Source organism: Rhizomucor pusillus (genome assembly GCF_041956525.1).
Source record: "Rhizomucor pusillus strain CBS 183.67 unplaced genomic scaffold VTP01scaffold_5, whole genome shotgun sequence".
In the NCBI taxonomy this organism is placed as follows: Eukaryota; Fungi; Mucoromycota; class Mucoromycetes; order Mucorales; family Lichtheimiaceae; genus Rhizomucor; species Rhizomucor pusillus.
In genome coordinates, this window is record NW_027192147.1 from 1,356,462 (window position 1) to 1,373,795 (window position 17,334).

Here is a 17,334-nt window from a genome sequence, read left to right on the forward strand (position 1 = left end):
GATGTTATGAATTGAACAGAGTGGGGATGTGTTTATGCGGCAAATGGGATGTCATGCGTTGGCGTCAAAACTAAGGATTATTTTCTGGGGTAATGTAACCAGGAACACGTGTACGGGAATGCTAGATCCTTTTACTGTATTACTTTCTTCCTCTTTCGTCGTCGTCGTCAAATTCCATCGTCCTTGTTTATTGACGTTAACCGAGATGTCAATTGTGATTTCTTAGCTTCCAAGCTACGATATTTCGCCTCGAGTTTGTCTAGCTCGATGATAGAGTTCATTTGATCTATCAACAGCACCGTAGCTAAAATAGAAGGACTTCGTGTGTGAATACAAGTAAGTGAATTTGCAACTTTGTTTGACTGACCAGTTTTAAAATGGTCTTGAGAAAAGCGCAGCGAAGGCGAAACCAGTAATCCAAACCAGTGAAGTGGATCTCGTTTGCCAGTAGCCTTTTTACGTCCATTTAATGTAGGCCGTTTCTCGTTCATTTCGTACTCTTCTCTTTCAGCCGAATCTCTTAAATTTTCATCCTGAATCCATTCTGAATTTTCCTGCTTTTTCGTATGTCTCTGCCGAATTCCGGTCGCTTCTCGGCCCTCATGGCTGTTCCCTGATTTGTCTTTCAGCACTTCCTCATTTGACGATATTAATCGAATCTTGGGTGTTTCTCCGTGATTATCAATTGACCTAATACAGCATAATTAGAGGAATAGTTACTTGAACGAAAAGTGGAGCAAAAGATAAATGGCACCAAAAATCCTACATACACCCGCACCTGAGCCTTCATTCGCTCATCGTAGGAATATTGAGAGATCTTGCCAGATCCCATAGTGTACTTTGCATGTGCAAGGTGCAGGAATCCCTTAGACTAGCGCGTCAATCGGTCTTGCTCCATATGCAATTCAGAGAGAATCTTTACCTGTTGCAATCTACTGGACGTTATCTGCCGTTGGTGGGTATATTCCTCGAGTTTACCGAGATATTGCAGTGCCAAGTCGTCCAGTTCTTTGCATACGAGCTCCAGTTCTTCCTTTATGCTGCAATCTGCATTGGTTGAGCTTGTGTTCATAAGAGGCCTGAAACTGAAGAAAAGAAGTGTTCTGACGATTGTATGCAAGTCAGTAATGCGGAGGATTTCGTGCCCCGATATTCCACTGTACTGCCGGCAGCGTAACTACTCATCTCCCGCTGCAATCGCTTTGCTGCAATGGTATCTTCAATTGTATCCAGCGCTGTATTCATCGTAACGTTTTCCAAAGCCTTACTACCGTGATTAAATCTAAGCTGTCATAGTGGGGAAAAAAAGACGAAAATAACGTACTCTGCTAAAACGATGACAACTTTGGAGCTCTTTTCTACATGATATTCATACTAATGCTTGAATACAGCACACATTAAATTATGCTTAAATACATCGAAAAACTACGGAATAGAGCTTCCTCCACTTTTATCTCAGGCAGTCTAAGGGGATCAGTTACTCAGCTACTGGTGTTAGAAGGTATTGCTTCTATTAAGAATCTGGGAAAGTTTTGAAGTAAAAGCTGATAAATACAGTGCGTTTTCATGGATTGACAACAGTTTTTATCCTGTCATCCCTTCATGATGACTGTCTTTGCACTAGGTTCGGTCTATATAGCCATTTTTGGGAATTTTTTCCGCATTGATGTTGAATTGAGTGCGCGTTTCTCGCAAGCCAAACAGCAAAAACCAACAGTAATCAACTCCAAATACGGCGGACAAGATTATCCATACTATGCAGAGGTACAATTTGGAATTAAGCAATAACGAGTCATAGGTTCAATTGCACCCAATGCGTAAGAAGTTTGCCTGGGAGTAGCTAGAACTATTAGGTTTGCTATAGCATATCTCCGCTGCCTGATATTCAACGTTAAGTCTGGGAAAATTCGTAAGTCGCGTTTCTGTTCCCTCCAGGTGAAAACATGGGTGGAAAGATGGTAATAAGAAGCTCTAAATTGGCATGCGGCGTAATTGCTAACGAACGCGCCTTGCATAGCTACAATTCAACCCAGAAGTTCCCAGAGAAGGTAATGGCTTACAGTCACGGTCATGAAGCACTGGAGGATTTTGGCACTTAACAAGGGCTTTTAGCGCGTGAATTCATTGACTTTGTCAACAACTCGCCGTCGCCTTTTCATGCTACTCACGAGGCCGGCCAATTATTGAAGAAGGTAAAGGAAAGAAGACAAATGTAAAGAGCTTGCGTTGCTGACCGAATTCTTAGGCTGGTTTCAAGGAGATCAAGGAACGGGATAGCTGGAACAACGGTGTGATTGAGCGCAATGGCAAATATTTCTTCACTCGCAACGGCTCATCCATCGTTGCATTTGCTGTTGGCGGCAAATATAAGCCAGGAAATGGATTTTCCATTGTGGGTGCTCACACCGATTCTCCGTGCCTCAAAGTAAAGCCGATCTCCAAAAAGGAAAAGAGCGGATACATCGAAGTTGGTGTGCAGCTTTACGGTGGTGGAATTTGGTAGGTACCAATATGTATATACATTAATCTAAAGTAAAGCAGAGGATACTAACGAATAAAACTTGTAGGCATACCTGGTTCGATCGGGATTTAAGCGTTGCTGGCCGAGTGATGGTCCAGCAGGATGATGGTTGCTATCGCCACACGCTCGTTAAAGTGGATAGGTAGGACGACGTTTTTAGTTCTTCAATTTGCATGCAAAACTCATGCCGTTTGCCATTCAGACCTCTTTTGCGCGTGCCGACCTTGGCTATTCACTTGGATCGCACGGCTAACGACAGCGTGAGTATGGCGAGACGACTTGCCAAATACATATCTTTACTTACTTACTGTGATGTAGTTTTCTTTCAACAAAGAAATGCAACTCGCACCCATCTTGGCCACTGTCACAAAGGCGTAAGTCTCGGATGATCCATGACTGTTTTGCCAGTTTGCGGTAACACTTCGGTATCTGCAGAGAGCTGAACAAGTCTCAAGTATCGTCTGGAGCTGAAGCGGAAGATAGTCATCATCCTCTGCTGGTTAGAATTCTTGCAGACGAAATGGGTGTTAAACGTAAGCATGTAAGAATTCTTGAACAAAAATTTGGTATGCTAATCAATTCTCTCTCCGCAGCGGAGCAGATTCGTGATTTCGAATTGGCACTCTATGATACACAGGCAAGTTCATTATCAAATGGTTAATGCATCGCAGCATGTATCTCATCTCCTGCTAGAAATCAACTGTCGGCGGCGCATGCAACGAATTTATCTATTCTCCAAGACTGGATAATCTTGAGATGTCTTTCTGCTCGATCAAGGCTCTTATCGATGCTCAAGATTTGAGCAACGATACTAACATGCGCGTCGTAGCACTCTTCGATAATGAAGAGATCGGAAGCTTGACTGCCCACGGCGCAGACTCGAATCTTTTGCCAGCGACCCTCCAGCGTTTGGCTTCTACGGACCTAAAGGATGAAAAATCTTCTGCAACTGCGTTCGAGGAAGCTATCCATAAGAGCATCCTCATCAGCGCAGATATGGCTCATGCGATCCATCCCAACTATTCTGACAAGCACGAAGAAAACCATCGTCCGCAGATGCACAAAGGCACTGTTATCAAAATCAATGCAAACCAAAGATACGCGACAACTGCGGTCACTAGCTTAGTTCTCAAGGAGCTTGCAAAGAAACACAAGATTCCAATCCAGGAATTTGTCATCAGAAACGATAGCCCCTGTGGGTCTACCATCGGTCCCATGCTCAGCGCCAAGCTTGGCTTGCGCACTGTTGGTAAGTTTAGAAAAGCAAAAAGTCGCACCACAGGCATGCGAACGGTCCCTAATCAGCCCAAAACACAGATGTTGGAAACCCACAGTTAAGCATGCATTCCATCCGAGAAGTGGGTGGCACGGACGATGTCAAGCATGGCATCGATCTTTTGCGGGTATGTTTGATTAAATTTGGAGCCCTCTCGAATAGCTATCTGATACTGACAATGATGTCAGGTCTTCTTTGAGGAATTTGCAGAGCTTGAATCCCGCATTGTAGTTGATTAATTTGTCATTTATAGTATATTGAAGACATAATCCGGTTCCAGCATTGTTCTCCAATTAGGGATGCTTCGAGAATTTGCATTCTTGGAATTACACTATTAAAGAATATCCATCATTGCATAATCCTATCGATGAGTATTGGTTTCTGATACAGTCATTCTCCTTATCTTATGCATTTCACATTGACATTTCAGTATAACCACATACATGAGAAAAGTGCTTTTCGCTCAATATGGTTTGGAACAGCCTATGAAGGGTAAAGGGAACATCCTCGATCCGAGTCGGAGTCTCATGGGAAACATTGGCACTTGTCTGCAAAAGGCAAACTTGCCTAGTCCTTATCTCCAGCAGTCACTCTTATCAGCATGAAACCCTAAGATCTTCTCATCGTCAGAGAAAAAGCTCTTTCTTCTTTCAAGCGCATCTCAATGCAGAAAAGTAGAGCGACATTAGCAAAGACTCATCGCCTAGGAGCAGTAACGTGGCAACGGCGCTCATTTACTCATGACTGCCCTGTCAACGAACTGCAACCGCTTCGCCTTTTGCTTTTAGGCAGTCCGGTATGACACCTCTTTTTTTTGACAGTACCATGTTTTGCATGACTCATACAACTCTGTATAGGGCTCTGGAAAAGGCACACAATCAGAGTGTCTCAAGAAAAATTTTGGCGTTGCGCATTTATCCAGCGGCGATCTGTTGCGCCGTAACATCAATCAGAAGACGAGTGTTGGGCTGGAGGCAAAGAAATACATGGTGCAAGGAAAACTGGTGCCGGATGATATTATGCTTTCCCTTATTGACTCGGAGATTGGGAGGATAGGCAATCCTGTGAGTCTACTAGTTTTGGGCTAGCGTGCCCAACCTGCATAATTTTTCTTTTTTGTTGATGAAGCCATTATCTTGCTAGAATTGGTTACTTGATGGGTTTCCGCGGACGCTTTGTCAGGCCCGAGAGTTAGATGCTATGCTCAAGAAACTTAATCAACCACTCAATCTTGTTATTAATCTGCAGGTTCCAGAAGAAATTATTCTTGAGCGTATCATGGGTATGTACACGACAAACCGCCATTTTCCATTGACTAGCTGACTGATAAAATTTTATGCAGACCGGTGGATACACAGCCCCTCCGGCAGGGTGTACAATCTGTCGTACAATCCACCAAGAATTGCAGGTCTCGATGACGTGACAGGCGAGCCTCTCACCAAGCGTCCTGACGACAACCCAGAAGTCTTTCGCGTGCGTATGAAACAGTACAAAAACATGGTGAAACCGTTGCTCGACCACTATGCAGACATTTCTGTAACTGTGCAAGGGAACACCAGCGACGAAATATATCCTCAGATTGAGCGTGAGATTGTCAACCGCCTAGGTCACTTGCCAGGCGCATTGTCAGTTCCTAGCTCTACAATAGTCGCCACAGCCGCTGTATCCCGCTACAAACGCCAATTGATGGATTCCCAAACACAACAGAAGCCGTTCGCAGCAGCAGCAGCAGCAGCAGCGAATTCCGTTCACTAAGCCCCTAGTTCTACTCTATATACATATTCCTTTTCCCCTTTATCCGTTACTTCTTGTATGTATCCGTTTTTGACTCTTCTTCTTGATACGGATCTTGTACATGATTTTTTGCTATAATTTTTGTGCATGAAAGAAAATCGTTCATATCCTGTTTACATATTTTTATGCTATATGTAAATTGTTTGCATCGATCTGGACGAATTCAGTCTTAGGGACCACTTTTGAATCAGCTTGGAGCGTCATTCTCGCCGCCATTTCTCCAACAAGCATGTGTTAATTCCCCACCATCGTGTAGTAACAGTCACGTTATACGACCATACTACACTATCCTAGTGTCCTGGTGGAGCATAGCGTTCCTATCCAAAATGGCCATTATTCACTGAATATTCATGTATATATTTATTATAATGTCTATATTTTCGCGGAGCAAATGACCATTGGATTTTTTACGGCGTTGAAGTACTGCTCAAACTCGGTTTCATCTTCTGTCAGTATATGGATGCCGGGTCTGCGTAAATTATCTAAAAGTGCAAGGAAGGGACGTCCGTTATTGTCGATGATAGAGGTGGTGTGAAAATGGTATCCTCCTCGAGCAGAGGAGTGGATAATTCCTTGCAGTTGATACGTTTGGTGGCGTATCTGCATCCTGGTATGCCATCAAGCCTGTCAGTCATAGCAAAAACTTTGGTGGTTCGCTACAAGGTATATTGCTTTGAAATGCTAGGCCGGCGCATGTTGCGCATTGCCTTTTTGTTGCTTGCTTTTTGATGCTTGCTTTTTGATGCATAGATCCATAAAAGCGTCTGCAAATCCTTGACTCGATTCTGTCAAACGATACTTCTCTATTATCGACGGGCTGAAAGATGGGAGTATGCTATTCAGGGTAATGCATTCGGCTGGTTTTGGATCAATAAAACAAGCATGATTTTGATCACCATAACATTGTATGTTATATTGTTCTAGATCGTATTTGAAATTGCTGGCAAGCAGTGGCAACGTTTGCTGCATAAAATCTTCAACGGAATCAATGACATCGTGCATGTCATTTTGGTTCCAAACGAAATGGCGCATCCTTTCGGAGGCATGGATTCTTGACATTGGATACTGCACCATCCGGAAGGTTTGATACAGCATCATGCCAGTAGGGTTGTTGCTTTGCGCTGCGATTTGTTCGATGTCGATATGAGGCAATACTGAATGCCATAGGAGCTCGACGAATGCATCCATATAGCATGGATTGTCGCGATTCGGATTTAGTTCCAAGTAGTAACTCGAGCTTGGTCTAGGATCCGGTAACGTCATATCCACTTCCATATCTTCATTATTCATTGTTGCAGCTTCGGCTTCTCCCATGCTTTTATCATCAGCGCAATTTCGATTTGGAACCGATTCGTAGTCTTTCAAGCGTCGTCAATCATTTTGATATACGCAATATCTCTGTCCAATTCAGCCTCTGTATAACCTGCCTTAAGCAGCTCTTGAAGGACAGCAGAAACATCAGAGCACAAAGCTGTGAGGTCCGGTTCATTCCGCCAACTCGTTTGTATCAGATTGAATGATTGCCACGACATCTTCAGTTATTTGCGTAGCGTGTGTTGCGACTATATTTGTTCTTGGAGAAGTCGTGGATTGTCCCTCTTGTCATCTTCTGCGGTAAGTGCTTCCATGAAATCGGGTGCACGACTGTCGCTTTCTTCTTCGGTTGTAGCTGGAACGCAATCCTCTATATAGAAATTGGTGATGTCCCTTACATCGTTTTTCGCTAATTGTAAAATTTTGCAAAGACTGACAGAAAGAGGCATGTTTTCTCGAATGACACTGTATAAAATGTTATGATACGATTCAATTGCGCTCATTGTGCGCGAAACATGATCCTTATTGCAGATGTGTGGATACAGGGAAATTTGGAAGAATTCATAATCGGATATAATGCTGTATGTACCGTCAATCAGTATGTACGTATTACGCATTGACTGATGACATGTTTTCACCCTAAAGACATTCATAGGCTCACTATCGTAGCCAACAGAAGATGCGGTCTGAGATCCCTGTGCGATTATTTACGACGGGTATCAGTATAAATTTTTCACCTAGATGGAAATGCAGGACTGTCGTGAAAGCGAACTAGAGATATAGCCATGCTACGGACAAGCTGTTCCTTCAAGAAAAGGTGGTGCACCCAGTCTCTATGGATAACTCGAAGAAGCTTCTTCCGATCTTTCAGTTGCTATGACGTAAGTTCGTCGTTCAAACTTGACTTGTGTACGAGCCAGCAGGTCTGTCCTTTTGATTTAAAGCAAAAATAGAGAGCTAGTATCTACTGATCATATGTGACGGCATCGTGCCCGTTCACGACAAGCAATTTAACGTTCACGATGTGTGGTATCGTTTTTTCCGGAAATTATGTATTGAGATGGGCAGCAGCAGACTCGCCACGCGGACATTTCATTTCCAGCATGGTGATCTACAATGCTGTCACGTACGATCTGTCGGAATTCGCTTTTGCATTAAAACGGCCCTTCCGTTCCCCCACCCCCTCATCGTTTCTCTGTTCTTCCATTTCCTGTGTATATCCCTACAAGCATGCGCGGCATTCCTACGCCTTCAGTAGAGCGGTTTAGTCTAAGAGATCCGAGAAAGCGACGCATCTTCTTTTCCTATGCAAAAGATTGGCTTCTCGTCATAATTATGCTTGTGGTCTTCTTTGCTATTGATCTAATCCCACCTTTTCGTCGGCAATTCTCATTAACCGATACATCACTGATGCACGAATATGCTGTGAAGGAGCGAGTACCCTTGTATGCCCTATTGGTAAGGACTTTATCAGCTAAAAAACGCATTCTACAATTCTAACTGCTGACAAAATGTATATGCACAAACAGTTATGTTGCTTGGTGGCGCCAATCGTGCTCATCGCACTCACATCGCTTGTGGCTCGAAGCTGGCATGACCTGCATCACGCTGTTCTCGGTACTCGTGGAGAGAAATGATAATATTTTCCGTGAAATAAATCTTAACTCTGTTTTAGGTTTGTTCCTCGCTCTAGCGATAACAGTGATGATTACCGATGTATTGAAGGCAAGAATCAATGTTTATTGAAACAAACCCAATTTTAAACTGATACAAAAGCATACATTTGGAACTCGTATGTAGATATCGGTTGGACGTCCTCGACCTGACTTTTTTGAAAGATGCCAACCAAAGCTCGATGGAAGCGAGCCACCTTTCGGCCTAGCGAATTATACAATATGCACTGTGGATCCCAACCGTCCTGATATGATCGACGGCTTCAAAAGTTTCCCCAGCGGCCATTCATCCTGTAAGCTGGGCTGTTTGTCATCACGTGCAGATCCATAAATCATCTGACAGTAAAAACCCTAGTCTCTTTTTGTGGGCTCGGATATCTGGCTATCTACATGGCGGGCAAGTTACATCTTTTCGATGAAAGAGGGGTAAATAAGGAGATACCAGTTTACTGATTTCTCTCTTACTAAATTGGGATTCTCGATTTGGGAAGCACACATACAAATCCTTTGTATCTATCATTCCATTACTCGGTGCAACTCTGATCGCGATTTCAAGAATAGAAGATTACAGGCATCACTGGTCCGATTGTTTCGTGGGAGCAATCCTAGGTGCGTCCGTGCGCCCTGCAGTAACCCCCTGCAGAAACTCACATGTACACTGTAGGGTTTTCGATTGCATACTTTGCATATCGCCAATATTTTCCACCTCTTGTTCACGAGGAAAGCCACAATGCTTTTCGTCTTCGATTCAATTCAGACGGTTCCTTCAATGAGAACGCGCCACCACTGCAGATAGATCGAGGGCAAGAAGAAGCTACCCTCGGATGTGGTGCAACTGATTACCACAGAAATAATAAGCTGGAAAATAGTCGGCATTGCACTGCTTCCGGTAGTAGCAGCAGCACTTCGTAAGACTATCGTGATGATGATATACTCCCGCTATGCATATTTATTGTATGTATATCCAAATTGCTTTCAGTTCGTATATATATATATATGTATATCAGCTACAATGCAAATATTTCCACGTGGTGTGCTAAGCAGCATTGTGCATCCCCAATGTGTATTTACAATGCGAGCGTGCTTTCCTCATATGATACAGGATCATCCTCAATGCCAATCTCCTCTTTCAAGGCTTCAACGTCTCCTGGTATGTGTTCCATGATTGTCCCAAACATTTCCCGGAACTACAGTCATTTTCCCCTATTTAAAAAAATCTTCCAGGCGGAAGCCCGATGAATACTACGTACCAATTTCCGTCGCATGCGCCATTCTTTGCACATCCTGTCATACTCTGTATCTATCTTTTTTCGTTGCTCCACAGGAATCGGCGCTGTACCGGATTTGAGCTCTTCTAATCGAGCTTTGTACGCGGCATTCTGGATTAGAAAATAAGCAGTCGTTGGCATAAAGGTATCAACCAACAGCCATGTATATTCTCACTTGCCTGTTCCAAAAGCTGTTTACATTGCTCTTGACCTTCGGCTGTTGTCGGGGCGCTAGTCAGCATTGATAGTTCTGCAGGATCGATATGATTTAGTAAGAGCACCAAAGCGGTAATAACCTAACAGAGGTCTCTACCGACCGGTATTCAGCTGATTGATGGTATTCTTCAAACTCTCCAATTCCTCCGTTAGCGTTTCGAGTTCGGTGTTAATATCATTGATTTCCTCGGCAGAAGGCATGTCCTCTTTCTTCTAAATGATGGAGATTATTGGGACCTGAGCCTCGCAGTGTGAGAATCAAATGGTACCTGTTTGACCACGTAAATCGAGATTTTGCCGTATGTCTTTGAGACAACTTCATCCTGATCAACAAGGCGCTCGAGAGCTTTGACAATATTTGTCTTTTGATATTTCCCGTGCAAATTGTTGAATATATCGGCTACAAAGAGGCGTGTCAACTCGACGTGTCAGTCGAACGCCTGCCTCGTCCACGTACTAGCACTGTAAGGTCGATTGACCTTGCGCAAGTAGTCCAGAACGACACGATCGTCTACAATTGCCCCAGCTGTTATTATGACTCTGGGCAATCACTTTGCTGATCAGCGGTATACCTTCAGCGTTGTTCGAGCTTGGTTTCTTCTTGGCCATATTGTGGGAAAGGGAAAGAGGTTCCGTTTCATCTCCGCGTCAGAGCCCTGTTTTTGGGGACACTTTGCTCTTCTGCTGCTCTTCCTCTCCTTTTTTTTTCGGCTTTTAACAAATTTGCAGTTCAATGCAGACGCCTATAAAGGCGCCACTCTCCTGGAAACAGACAGCAGTTGTGATCTCGCTGTTAGTAGCTGCTGGAACGATTTATTTGTACAAAGATCCACTTCATCGCCGTCGTCGCTTCCTGCAACGATTATGGTTTCTTATATGTAAACGCGACTTGAAGGAGGCCGAGTTGGAGCGGGAATTATTAGACGAGCGTAAGTGCGACCAACTTTGCTGCTTAGCAACAGCTCGTTAACGAATGGAGCAAATATATAAGCGGAACCGGATATTATCGCCAAACATACTCAATTCGTCGAACTTAACAACCATCGACTGCGGATTGTCCATATCATTCATGAATACAGCAAAGTGCCTCTGATTGTCTTCATTCACGGCCTAGGCGGTCAGGTCAGGACAACGTACTATAACGACGCTGATCTAGACAGCTGCTAACACACCATTCATGCAGGTATCGCAGTGGGAAAGTCAGATCGAGTATTTTTCACAAACCGCCCACGTGCTTGCAATCGATCTCTTGGGTTGTGGTCAAAGCCAACTGACAAAAGAGTACGTGAATGTGTAACAACTGTGTGCAGCCTTGTTTCCTGACTCTGTTGCAGCTGGGGATCATACACGACAGAAAGTCTTGTTCGCGATGTGACGTGCTTGTTGACAGAACGCTACCAATATCCTTTGACAGTTATTGTGGCACATTCATACGGGTGCTCCATAGCGACACATGTTGCCGCATCTCCTTTAATACAGCCAAACTTAAAAGGACTTGTGTTAATAGCGCCAAAGGAACATATGGAAGAGGCGCAGGAGAAGAGCCAAAGAACATTACGTTGGATTCCTGACTGGTTGTTCGAATGCGCACGGATAGCGGATCGGAAAGGCGGATTGTATAGCAAAAGTGTTAATAGATTTCTGGGGCTCGATGCTGACGACAAGCTACGTCGCAAGTAAGTGACGGGACTGTATATAAACATGCTTTTTGCTAAATGATGGGGTGCAGGCAACTCCGGTGGAATCTAATGAGTCGCACTCCTGTATATAAGCGTTTTGTGTACGGCGCATCTTTTCCGCCGCGGGAAATGTACAAATCTATTAAGGTTGGCGTGCTATTAATAAGCGGCAGCGAAGTAAGCTTGGGCATTTGCTTTGACTCGAGAAAGAACTAGGCGAACTTATAAAATCTAGGACAAAGTTACACCGCCAAACGATGTTAATGTCATCCGGAATCATTTGCTAGATCTTCCTCCTAACGAGACTAATTGGAAGGACGTACCACATACAGAAAGCATACGTGTTCCAGAGCCCTATGTTATACCGGAAGTCGGACATATGCCGATGGTAGTACATCCGGAACTAGTGAATCCGGTTATTTCGGATTTCCTCATCAAGAATTGTGGTCTGCATACGTTAAGTGGAGCATGGCAAGCTCTGAACCGGACGAAAGGCGAAAATAAGTGGGATCTGAAAAACTACGCAAAGGCAAGTGTCTTGGAAAACAACAAATAACAATGTATTACGTTTTGGACGCTGAAGTCATATAGTGGACGCGAACAGCACCGATCACAGATGGTCCCATCGGTCCATCTTTGTTTAGAGCCATGAAGGTACAGTAGTACAGAGTTTGAAATATACATCGACTTTAAACGTAACTTCCAAACATTTACGGTTTATGCTGCTGCTTGAATTTAGGTCATGCGACAGACAGATCCGCAACACTGCCCATCAGGTTTTCTCGCAAGATATCCAGAGATAGGCTTTATCATTGATATTTCGAACGATACACCACCCTACAGAGCCAGTGATTTTGAGAATTCGCGTGTGGAATACATCAAACTGAGGACAGTGTCCAAGATACCGCCGCGACGAGAAGACGTACAGAAATTTATAGAGGTTGCTGAACAGTGTTGGCAGAGGAGGCCGGACGCGCAGATTGCCGTCCACTGTCATTACGGGTATGTGATACCAGTTATAGGATATCAGCAGCGTAAGGTAGATAGATACTCATTGGCGAAACATTACAAGATTCAATCGCACAGGATTTTTTATATGCTGCTATATGATCGAAAAACTGGGTGTCTCTGTGCCAGATGCTCTTAAATACTTTGCAGAGGCACGCCCCCCAGGAATCCGGCATTCCCATTTTGTAGATGAACTATATCTTCGTTATGTTCTACCACAGCGATTATAACATAATGACCCTATTACAGTAGTACTGTATAATCCGCTGTTTGGAACTATCGTGACTAATAATTCCCTGCGTTCGATTTGTGTTTTCCAATTCCTGGTTGCAAAAGCTTTTCTTTTTGTTCTGCAAGGAATAATTCATTTGTACAATGCATTAAATAATGACAATGATATCATATGGTATCGTAGAGCTGATGGGTAAATGCAGCGTGGATTAGGTGTCTACATTCTTTGAGGAAGAATTATTATCGTAGATTGTGCCCGTATCGTTCTTAGCATATTGGATACATAATTAGCATCGTAAATGTAATATACACCTGGTCCCTTTAAAGCACTTTCTTGCATACCATGATTTCCTGATCATTCTCGTGGTAGTAGCCAGCTGCCCAGAAAACTGGATCCCCGTTTAGAGTAATTTGATTTTCAACTCGTTGATCAACTTTCGTCATGTGTGAATCCCAGCCCGAAGGCATGCTCAAATATTTGAGGAGACCGTCGTCTCTCCTGAACGCTTGCCGAATATCTTTTGTAAGAAGCGCCAAGTGACCCATGTATCCTCGGCGAGACTGGCCCTGAGAACTGCAGTGCATTTGATCCTGTAAGGATTTGCTAAATGACATGTTCTATACAACTTACATGGCTTGATCGTTTTCCTCCCAGGCCTGCAATATCCGATCCATCAAATTGCCATTCTGCAAAAGCTAACGATGGGATATTGAGTCCAATGTTCTTTATGATTTCTGAATACAGTGTTCTTTCCATGCTTACATGTATAGTAAACGGTCGCTCGTTCCACAAGATGCCTTCTTGTAAAATGCAGTATACAATGGTGTGTAGAATGTTATTCTCCGGGAATGCAAAAAATAAGTCCTGTAAAAGACAAGTAAGCAGTGCAACGATCAAAGCAATGGTTTTTTTAGGAAATACCAGACATCGCGCGATAGCATTGCATTGCATCATACTCTGTCGATATAAACTGCCGCTCTGACCCTCGTCGTATGAGCACCGCTCGAGTTCCAAGAGTAATTCACAAACTGCCAAGCGATGTAACCCGACTTTGGATTCTTTACTGCCCTGTCTTGCCGAATATTCGCATCATGAGATTATTCTTCCTGGAATACAAACCTTCACGTACCGATAAAGACAGCTGCTGCACGAAACTTGGCAGTTGCTCAGCGAATTTTGCAAGGATATACTGAGTAGATATTCGTTTATCGCTGAGGTGCTTAGTTAGTCACAGATTGAATGTTATCCTAGAAAGATGAAACTACTACCTCACTCGAAGTGCTCGAATAATACGTATACCGCACTCAACCGGGCTAGGTCCATCATTGTGTTCGACTGGCAACATGTAGTTGCACAGACGAGATGCCGTCATAGGGCTACACAAGGATTGAGAGGTTGGACAAGTGATCGAGATCGACAAGATCCCAAAAATGGATAAGAGTTCGCCTTTTCCCTTACCTCGTCAGTTCGGTGATGAGCGCATTGTTGGACCTTGCCGTATAAATGATATCACATAGAAGTCGTTGAGCAATTTCGCGTTGCTGCGATGAAGCGTCAATAATAATTTTCTATTTTCAGGGCTCGCTAATGAAATCATTTACCAAACCTGGGACTTGAGGTTGTAATCTGTCTACTAGCAAAGTCAGCAATCCATGGTCTGCCAGCCACTAGTGAAAATTTCCCAAGTTATCAATATCATCAGGCTTTTCTCTTCATCACTCTATTCAACAGCAAATGTTGCTTACCTGGACGATACTCGTTCCTTCGCCTGAAGGCTGCTGACTTTGTGTTAAAGCTACAAGTAGATCAGACAGATACGGGCAACCGTTTCCGTTGTAGCTGAAAATATGATGTATCCACTTCAAAACAATGTCGTCATGCGCTTGGATGAATCGGATCAGATCGCCTGGGCGCTTTTCCATCAAAGCTGCATTGACTCGACAAAATCCGACCATTTGGCGCGGCGAGAGTTTGTGCGATTGGTCTAAAAGTGCCCACAGCATGGTGAGAAGCTCAGGGTGCGCGTAAACAAGCCCATCCAGCAACGCAGGCACGCCGGCAGAAAGGATTTCACAAGCAACGTATGCGCAGCTCTTGGTGCTAGTCGTGTGTGTCTTTTCGCTAACAATGTAATTGACAAGTTGCGATAAGACTGACGGTTGGCGCAAACTTTTTTTCACATAAACGGTGGGGCGTCAGCGATGTTGCTTTCAAGCAAAAAATAAACAGTTTTCGTCGTGTGTGTGTTTTTTGTACATACAAGCTGATCAACTTTTGATGCTGGAGATGAAGTTCCTGAAGCAACTGGTCATCGTTCTCTAGCAGATCTTGCAGCTTTACTGTCGGTTTTGCTAACAATGACTCTATTGACGTTGAGCTGCTGCCAAAACCAAATCGCCGCATCTCGAGGCAGAGGGAGAGCTCCAACAAAAGGAGTAGCTGTTGCCAGGGCAGCGTCGCTCTTTTTCTCTCTCCATCCAGTTTCTTTTTGCACTTGTGTCACCACAACCATACAACTCAATGTTGCCCACGCTAAAGCATCTCTCAACAGATCAGAAAGACGGCACGAGTTTGTGTATTCGAATATGGATATAATCCCGTTATATTTTAGTTGTCCTAGTAATATACATTGGCTATTGTTTACAAACGCAGGCCCCCGCTAAACTTGGCGTATCCGAGTACAAGTACAACACCAGCGACCACGCCTAAGGGTATGAATTATGTGTGAGCAAAAGGTAGGAAGCACAGGTTTACTCTGAGGTTTGTAACGGTACCTTGGTAGAATCCAAGTGCGGCTGGAGAAGTCAGGAAGCTTTGAGCCTCATCGATCTTGGGACCAGCACGGCGACGCAAATCATCGAGCTCACGTCGAAGACGTACGACCTCGTCTTGAGCGGCGCTGGATGCCTTTGAAATGTTTTCGTTGATCTTTCTCTCTGCGTCTTGGGTTGAGGCGGAGGCGGAGGACATTTCTTAGATTACAAATGAGAAAAAAAGTATAAAAGAAAAAAAAACCAAACGGAAAAGCGAAGAAAAAATAAATATTGCCCTCTTTTTATAGTTTTTTATGCAGCGTGCTTTTTCAGAATATCATCGAAGGACGATGGGTCTGCAGCGAATTCGCGGATGAAATCAGCTTCCATGTCATGCATTCTCGAGCCAACCAACACAAGCGAGTGCAGCGGGCCTCCAAAGTCCACATGCAGCAGTTGCTTTAACGATCCTGCTACAATCTTTTGCGTGGCTGTTCCTATCCTAGCACACCCGATAGCTAGCGTGTCCTCTGTGCATACACCTTCGCCTCGGTTCTCCTCAATCTCCAGTAACTGCTCTGCAGCCTGGTTGATAGTCATGTATCGCGGTGGTTCATAGATTTTGCGACCTCTGACGTAGTTTTAGAATCATCGTTATTTCTGTAAAAGGCAAGCCGCTTTTCCCCCCTTTACCTCGCTAGATTTTCAATACTTTGTTCCTTGACTTTGATGTCTGTAAAGTCAGGTGTTGTGGTCAGCCGCTGATCATTCCTTTGGCTAGGAAGGAAAACCGCTTTACCTAATAGGCACAGGGTATGTAAACCATACGCCTTGTTTTCCTTGATCCGGTCATAAAAGCTGTCTGGGCGCCAGGTATCTGTGAAGAACACTATGGATATCGTTTGGCCGAAATTATAGAGCTGCAAACCGCACGCACCGACAGCATTCATGATCGAAGCGTTGTGAATGATCTGCACAGGCACACCGAGTTCACGAGCACGGATAACCAGATCTGTGTGTGTCGTGGCTCTATTGAACAACAGAAAGTATCATTAGACGTTGATCTTTCTTTTGGGCTGTGTTAAATGTTGGAAATATTTACCCATAAGGGTCTCCCACTACAAGAAAACTGACGTCCACCTTATCCGCATTTTCCAAGATAGTGTCACTCTCTGACTCGACCATTTCGCGATCGGCAACAATAACCTGCTTGCCATAGTATTCTTCCTGTCCCAAGATTTTACATTAAAGAGCACTCTGGATCGGCGCAATGTTGGTACATACAAGCTTCTCCTTTCCAACCGTCAAGATAGAAGTATACGCTTCAAGGTAGACTCGTTCGCTCTTTTTAACGGCCTCGAGACCTTTGACGGTAATGTCGGTCTCATCTGAGAGACCCAAGCCGACAATGTACAGCATTCTTCAATAGATAGCAATGCAACTGTATTTTCTCCTCCAAGCCATCCAAAGTCATTGAAGCATACGGGATTTTGAGGAAATATTTGCGCGGTCTGGAAAATCCTTTTGCGCTTTTAGTTGGCTACATTTTGCGCCTAAAGAAATCGAATTAACGTTGAACTACTGTAATCTACTGAAGTTT

General features: G+C 43.9%; 10 protein-coding genes across 10 annotated transcripts; 4 read left to right on the forward strand and 6 right to left on the reverse strand.

The window, feature by feature from the left end:
- Positions 1–167: 167 nt before the first annotated feature.
- Positions 168–1,072, reverse strand: VTP01DRAFT_8686 (uncharacterized protein; the record flags this gene model as incomplete). The annotated part of the gene is made up of 4 exons (XM_069387834.1): positions 168–304; positions 368–690; positions 771–865; positions 923–1,072. 4 exons carry the CDS (start codon positions 1,070–1,072, stop codon positions 168–170), a joined length of 705 nt encoding a protein of 234 aa, XP_069241564.1.
- Positions 1,073–1,943: 871 nt separating this feature from the next.
- Positions 1,944–4,036, forward strand: VTP01DRAFT_8687 (uncharacterized protein; the record flags this gene model as incomplete). Its single annotated transcript, XM_069387835.1, has 12 exons — positions 1,944–1,958; positions 2,018–2,048; positions 2,113–2,192; positions 2,246–2,499; positions 2,568–2,663; positions 2,724–2,781; positions 2,840–2,895; positions 2,957–3,054; positions 3,115–3,158; positions 3,215–3,770; positions 3,839–3,924; positions 3,986–4,036. 12 exons carry the CDS (start codon positions 1,944–1,946, stop codon positions 4,034–4,036), a joined length of 1,425 nt encoding a protein of 474 aa, XP_069241565.1.
- A 425-nt stretch (positions 4,037–4,461) lies between these two features.
- On the forward strand, positions 4,462–5,552 carry VTP01DRAFT_8688 (uncharacterized protein; the record flags this gene model as incomplete). Its single annotated transcript, XM_069387836.1, has 4 exons — positions 4,462–4,593; positions 4,655–4,861; positions 4,941–5,079; positions 5,140–5,552. The coding sequence occupies 4 exons, from the start codon at positions 4,462–4,464 to the stop codon at positions 5,550–5,552; spliced, it is 891 nt and encodes a 296-aa protein (XP_069241566.1).
- Positions 5,553–6,272: 720 nt separating this feature from the next.
- On the reverse strand, positions 6,273–7,123 carry VTP01DRAFT_8689 (uncharacterized protein; the record flags this gene model as incomplete). The annotated part of the gene is made up of 2 exons (XM_069387837.1): positions 6,273–6,906; positions 6,981–7,123. The coding sequence occupies 2 exons, from the start codon at positions 7,121–7,123 to the stop codon at positions 6,273–6,275; spliced, it is 777 nt and encodes a 258-aa protein (XP_069241567.1).
- Positions 7,124–8,135: 1,012 nt separating this feature from the next.
- VTP01DRAFT_8690 (uncharacterized protein) lies at positions 8,136–9,490 on the forward strand (the record flags this gene model as incomplete). Its single annotated transcript, XM_069387839.1, has 7 exons — positions 8,136–8,363; positions 8,435–8,522; positions 8,581–8,630; positions 8,706–8,871; positions 8,934–9,004; positions 9,070–9,187; positions 9,243–9,490. 7 exons carry the CDS (start codon positions 8,136–8,138, stop codon positions 9,488–9,490), a joined length of 969 nt encoding a protein of 322 aa, XP_069241568.1.
- A 155-nt stretch (positions 9,491–9,645) lies between these two features.
- Positions 9,646–10,671, reverse strand: VTP01DRAFT_8691 (uncharacterized protein; the record flags this gene model as incomplete). Its single annotated transcript, XM_069387840.1, has 7 exons — positions 9,646–9,765; positions 9,829–9,957; positions 10,026–10,096; positions 10,164–10,275; positions 10,332–10,462; positions 10,520–10,573; positions 10,635–10,671. The coding sequence occupies 7 exons, from the start codon at positions 10,669–10,671 to the stop codon at positions 9,646–9,648; spliced, it is 654 nt and encodes a 217-aa protein (XP_069241569.1).
- Positions 10,672–10,795: 124 nt separating this feature from the next.
- Positions 10,796–12,979, forward strand: VTP01DRAFT_8692 (uncharacterized protein; the record flags this gene model as incomplete). The annotated part of the gene is made up of 9 exons (XM_069387841.1): positions 10,796–10,991; positions 11,054–11,184; positions 11,246–11,343; positions 11,397–11,738; positions 11,792–11,918; positions 11,977–12,270; positions 12,333–12,395; positions 12,481–12,743; positions 12,814–12,979. The coding sequence occupies 9 exons, from the start codon at positions 10,796–10,798 to the stop codon at positions 12,977–12,979; spliced, it is 1,680 nt and encodes a 559-aa protein (XP_069241570.1).
- Positions 12,980–13,189: 210 nt separating this feature from the next.
- On the reverse strand, positions 13,190–15,384 carry VTP01DRAFT_8693 (uncharacterized protein; the record flags this gene model as incomplete). Its single annotated transcript, XM_069387842.1, has 11 exons — positions 13,190–13,246; positions 13,323–13,554; positions 13,612–13,676; positions 13,744–13,845; positions 13,903–14,049; positions 14,111–14,192; positions 14,250–14,357; positions 14,440–14,522; positions 14,583–14,648; positions 14,727–15,150; positions 15,242–15,384. The coding sequence occupies 11 exons, from the start codon at positions 15,382–15,384 to the stop codon at positions 13,190–13,192; spliced, it is 1,509 nt and encodes a 502-aa protein (XP_069241571.1).
- A 237-nt stretch (positions 15,385–15,621) lies between these two features.
- VTP01DRAFT_8694 (uncharacterized protein) lies at positions 15,622–15,951 on the reverse strand (the record flags this gene model as incomplete). The annotated part of the gene is made up of 2 exons (XM_069387843.1): positions 15,622–15,686; positions 15,756–15,951. The coding sequence occupies 2 exons, from the start codon at positions 15,949–15,951 to the stop codon at positions 15,622–15,624; spliced, it is 261 nt and encodes an 86-aa protein (XP_069241572.1).
- A 95-nt stretch (positions 15,952–16,046) lies between these two features.
- On the reverse strand, positions 16,047–17,153 carry VTP01DRAFT_8695 (uncharacterized protein; the record flags this gene model as incomplete). Its single annotated transcript, XM_069387844.1, has 5 exons — positions 16,047–16,365; positions 16,428–16,467; positions 16,534–16,763; positions 16,837–16,961; positions 17,019–17,153. The coding sequence occupies 5 exons, from the start codon at positions 17,151–17,153 to the stop codon at positions 16,047–16,049; spliced, it is 849 nt and encodes a 282-aa protein (XP_069241573.1).
- Between the last annotated feature and the right edge of the window lie 181 nt (positions 17,154–17,334).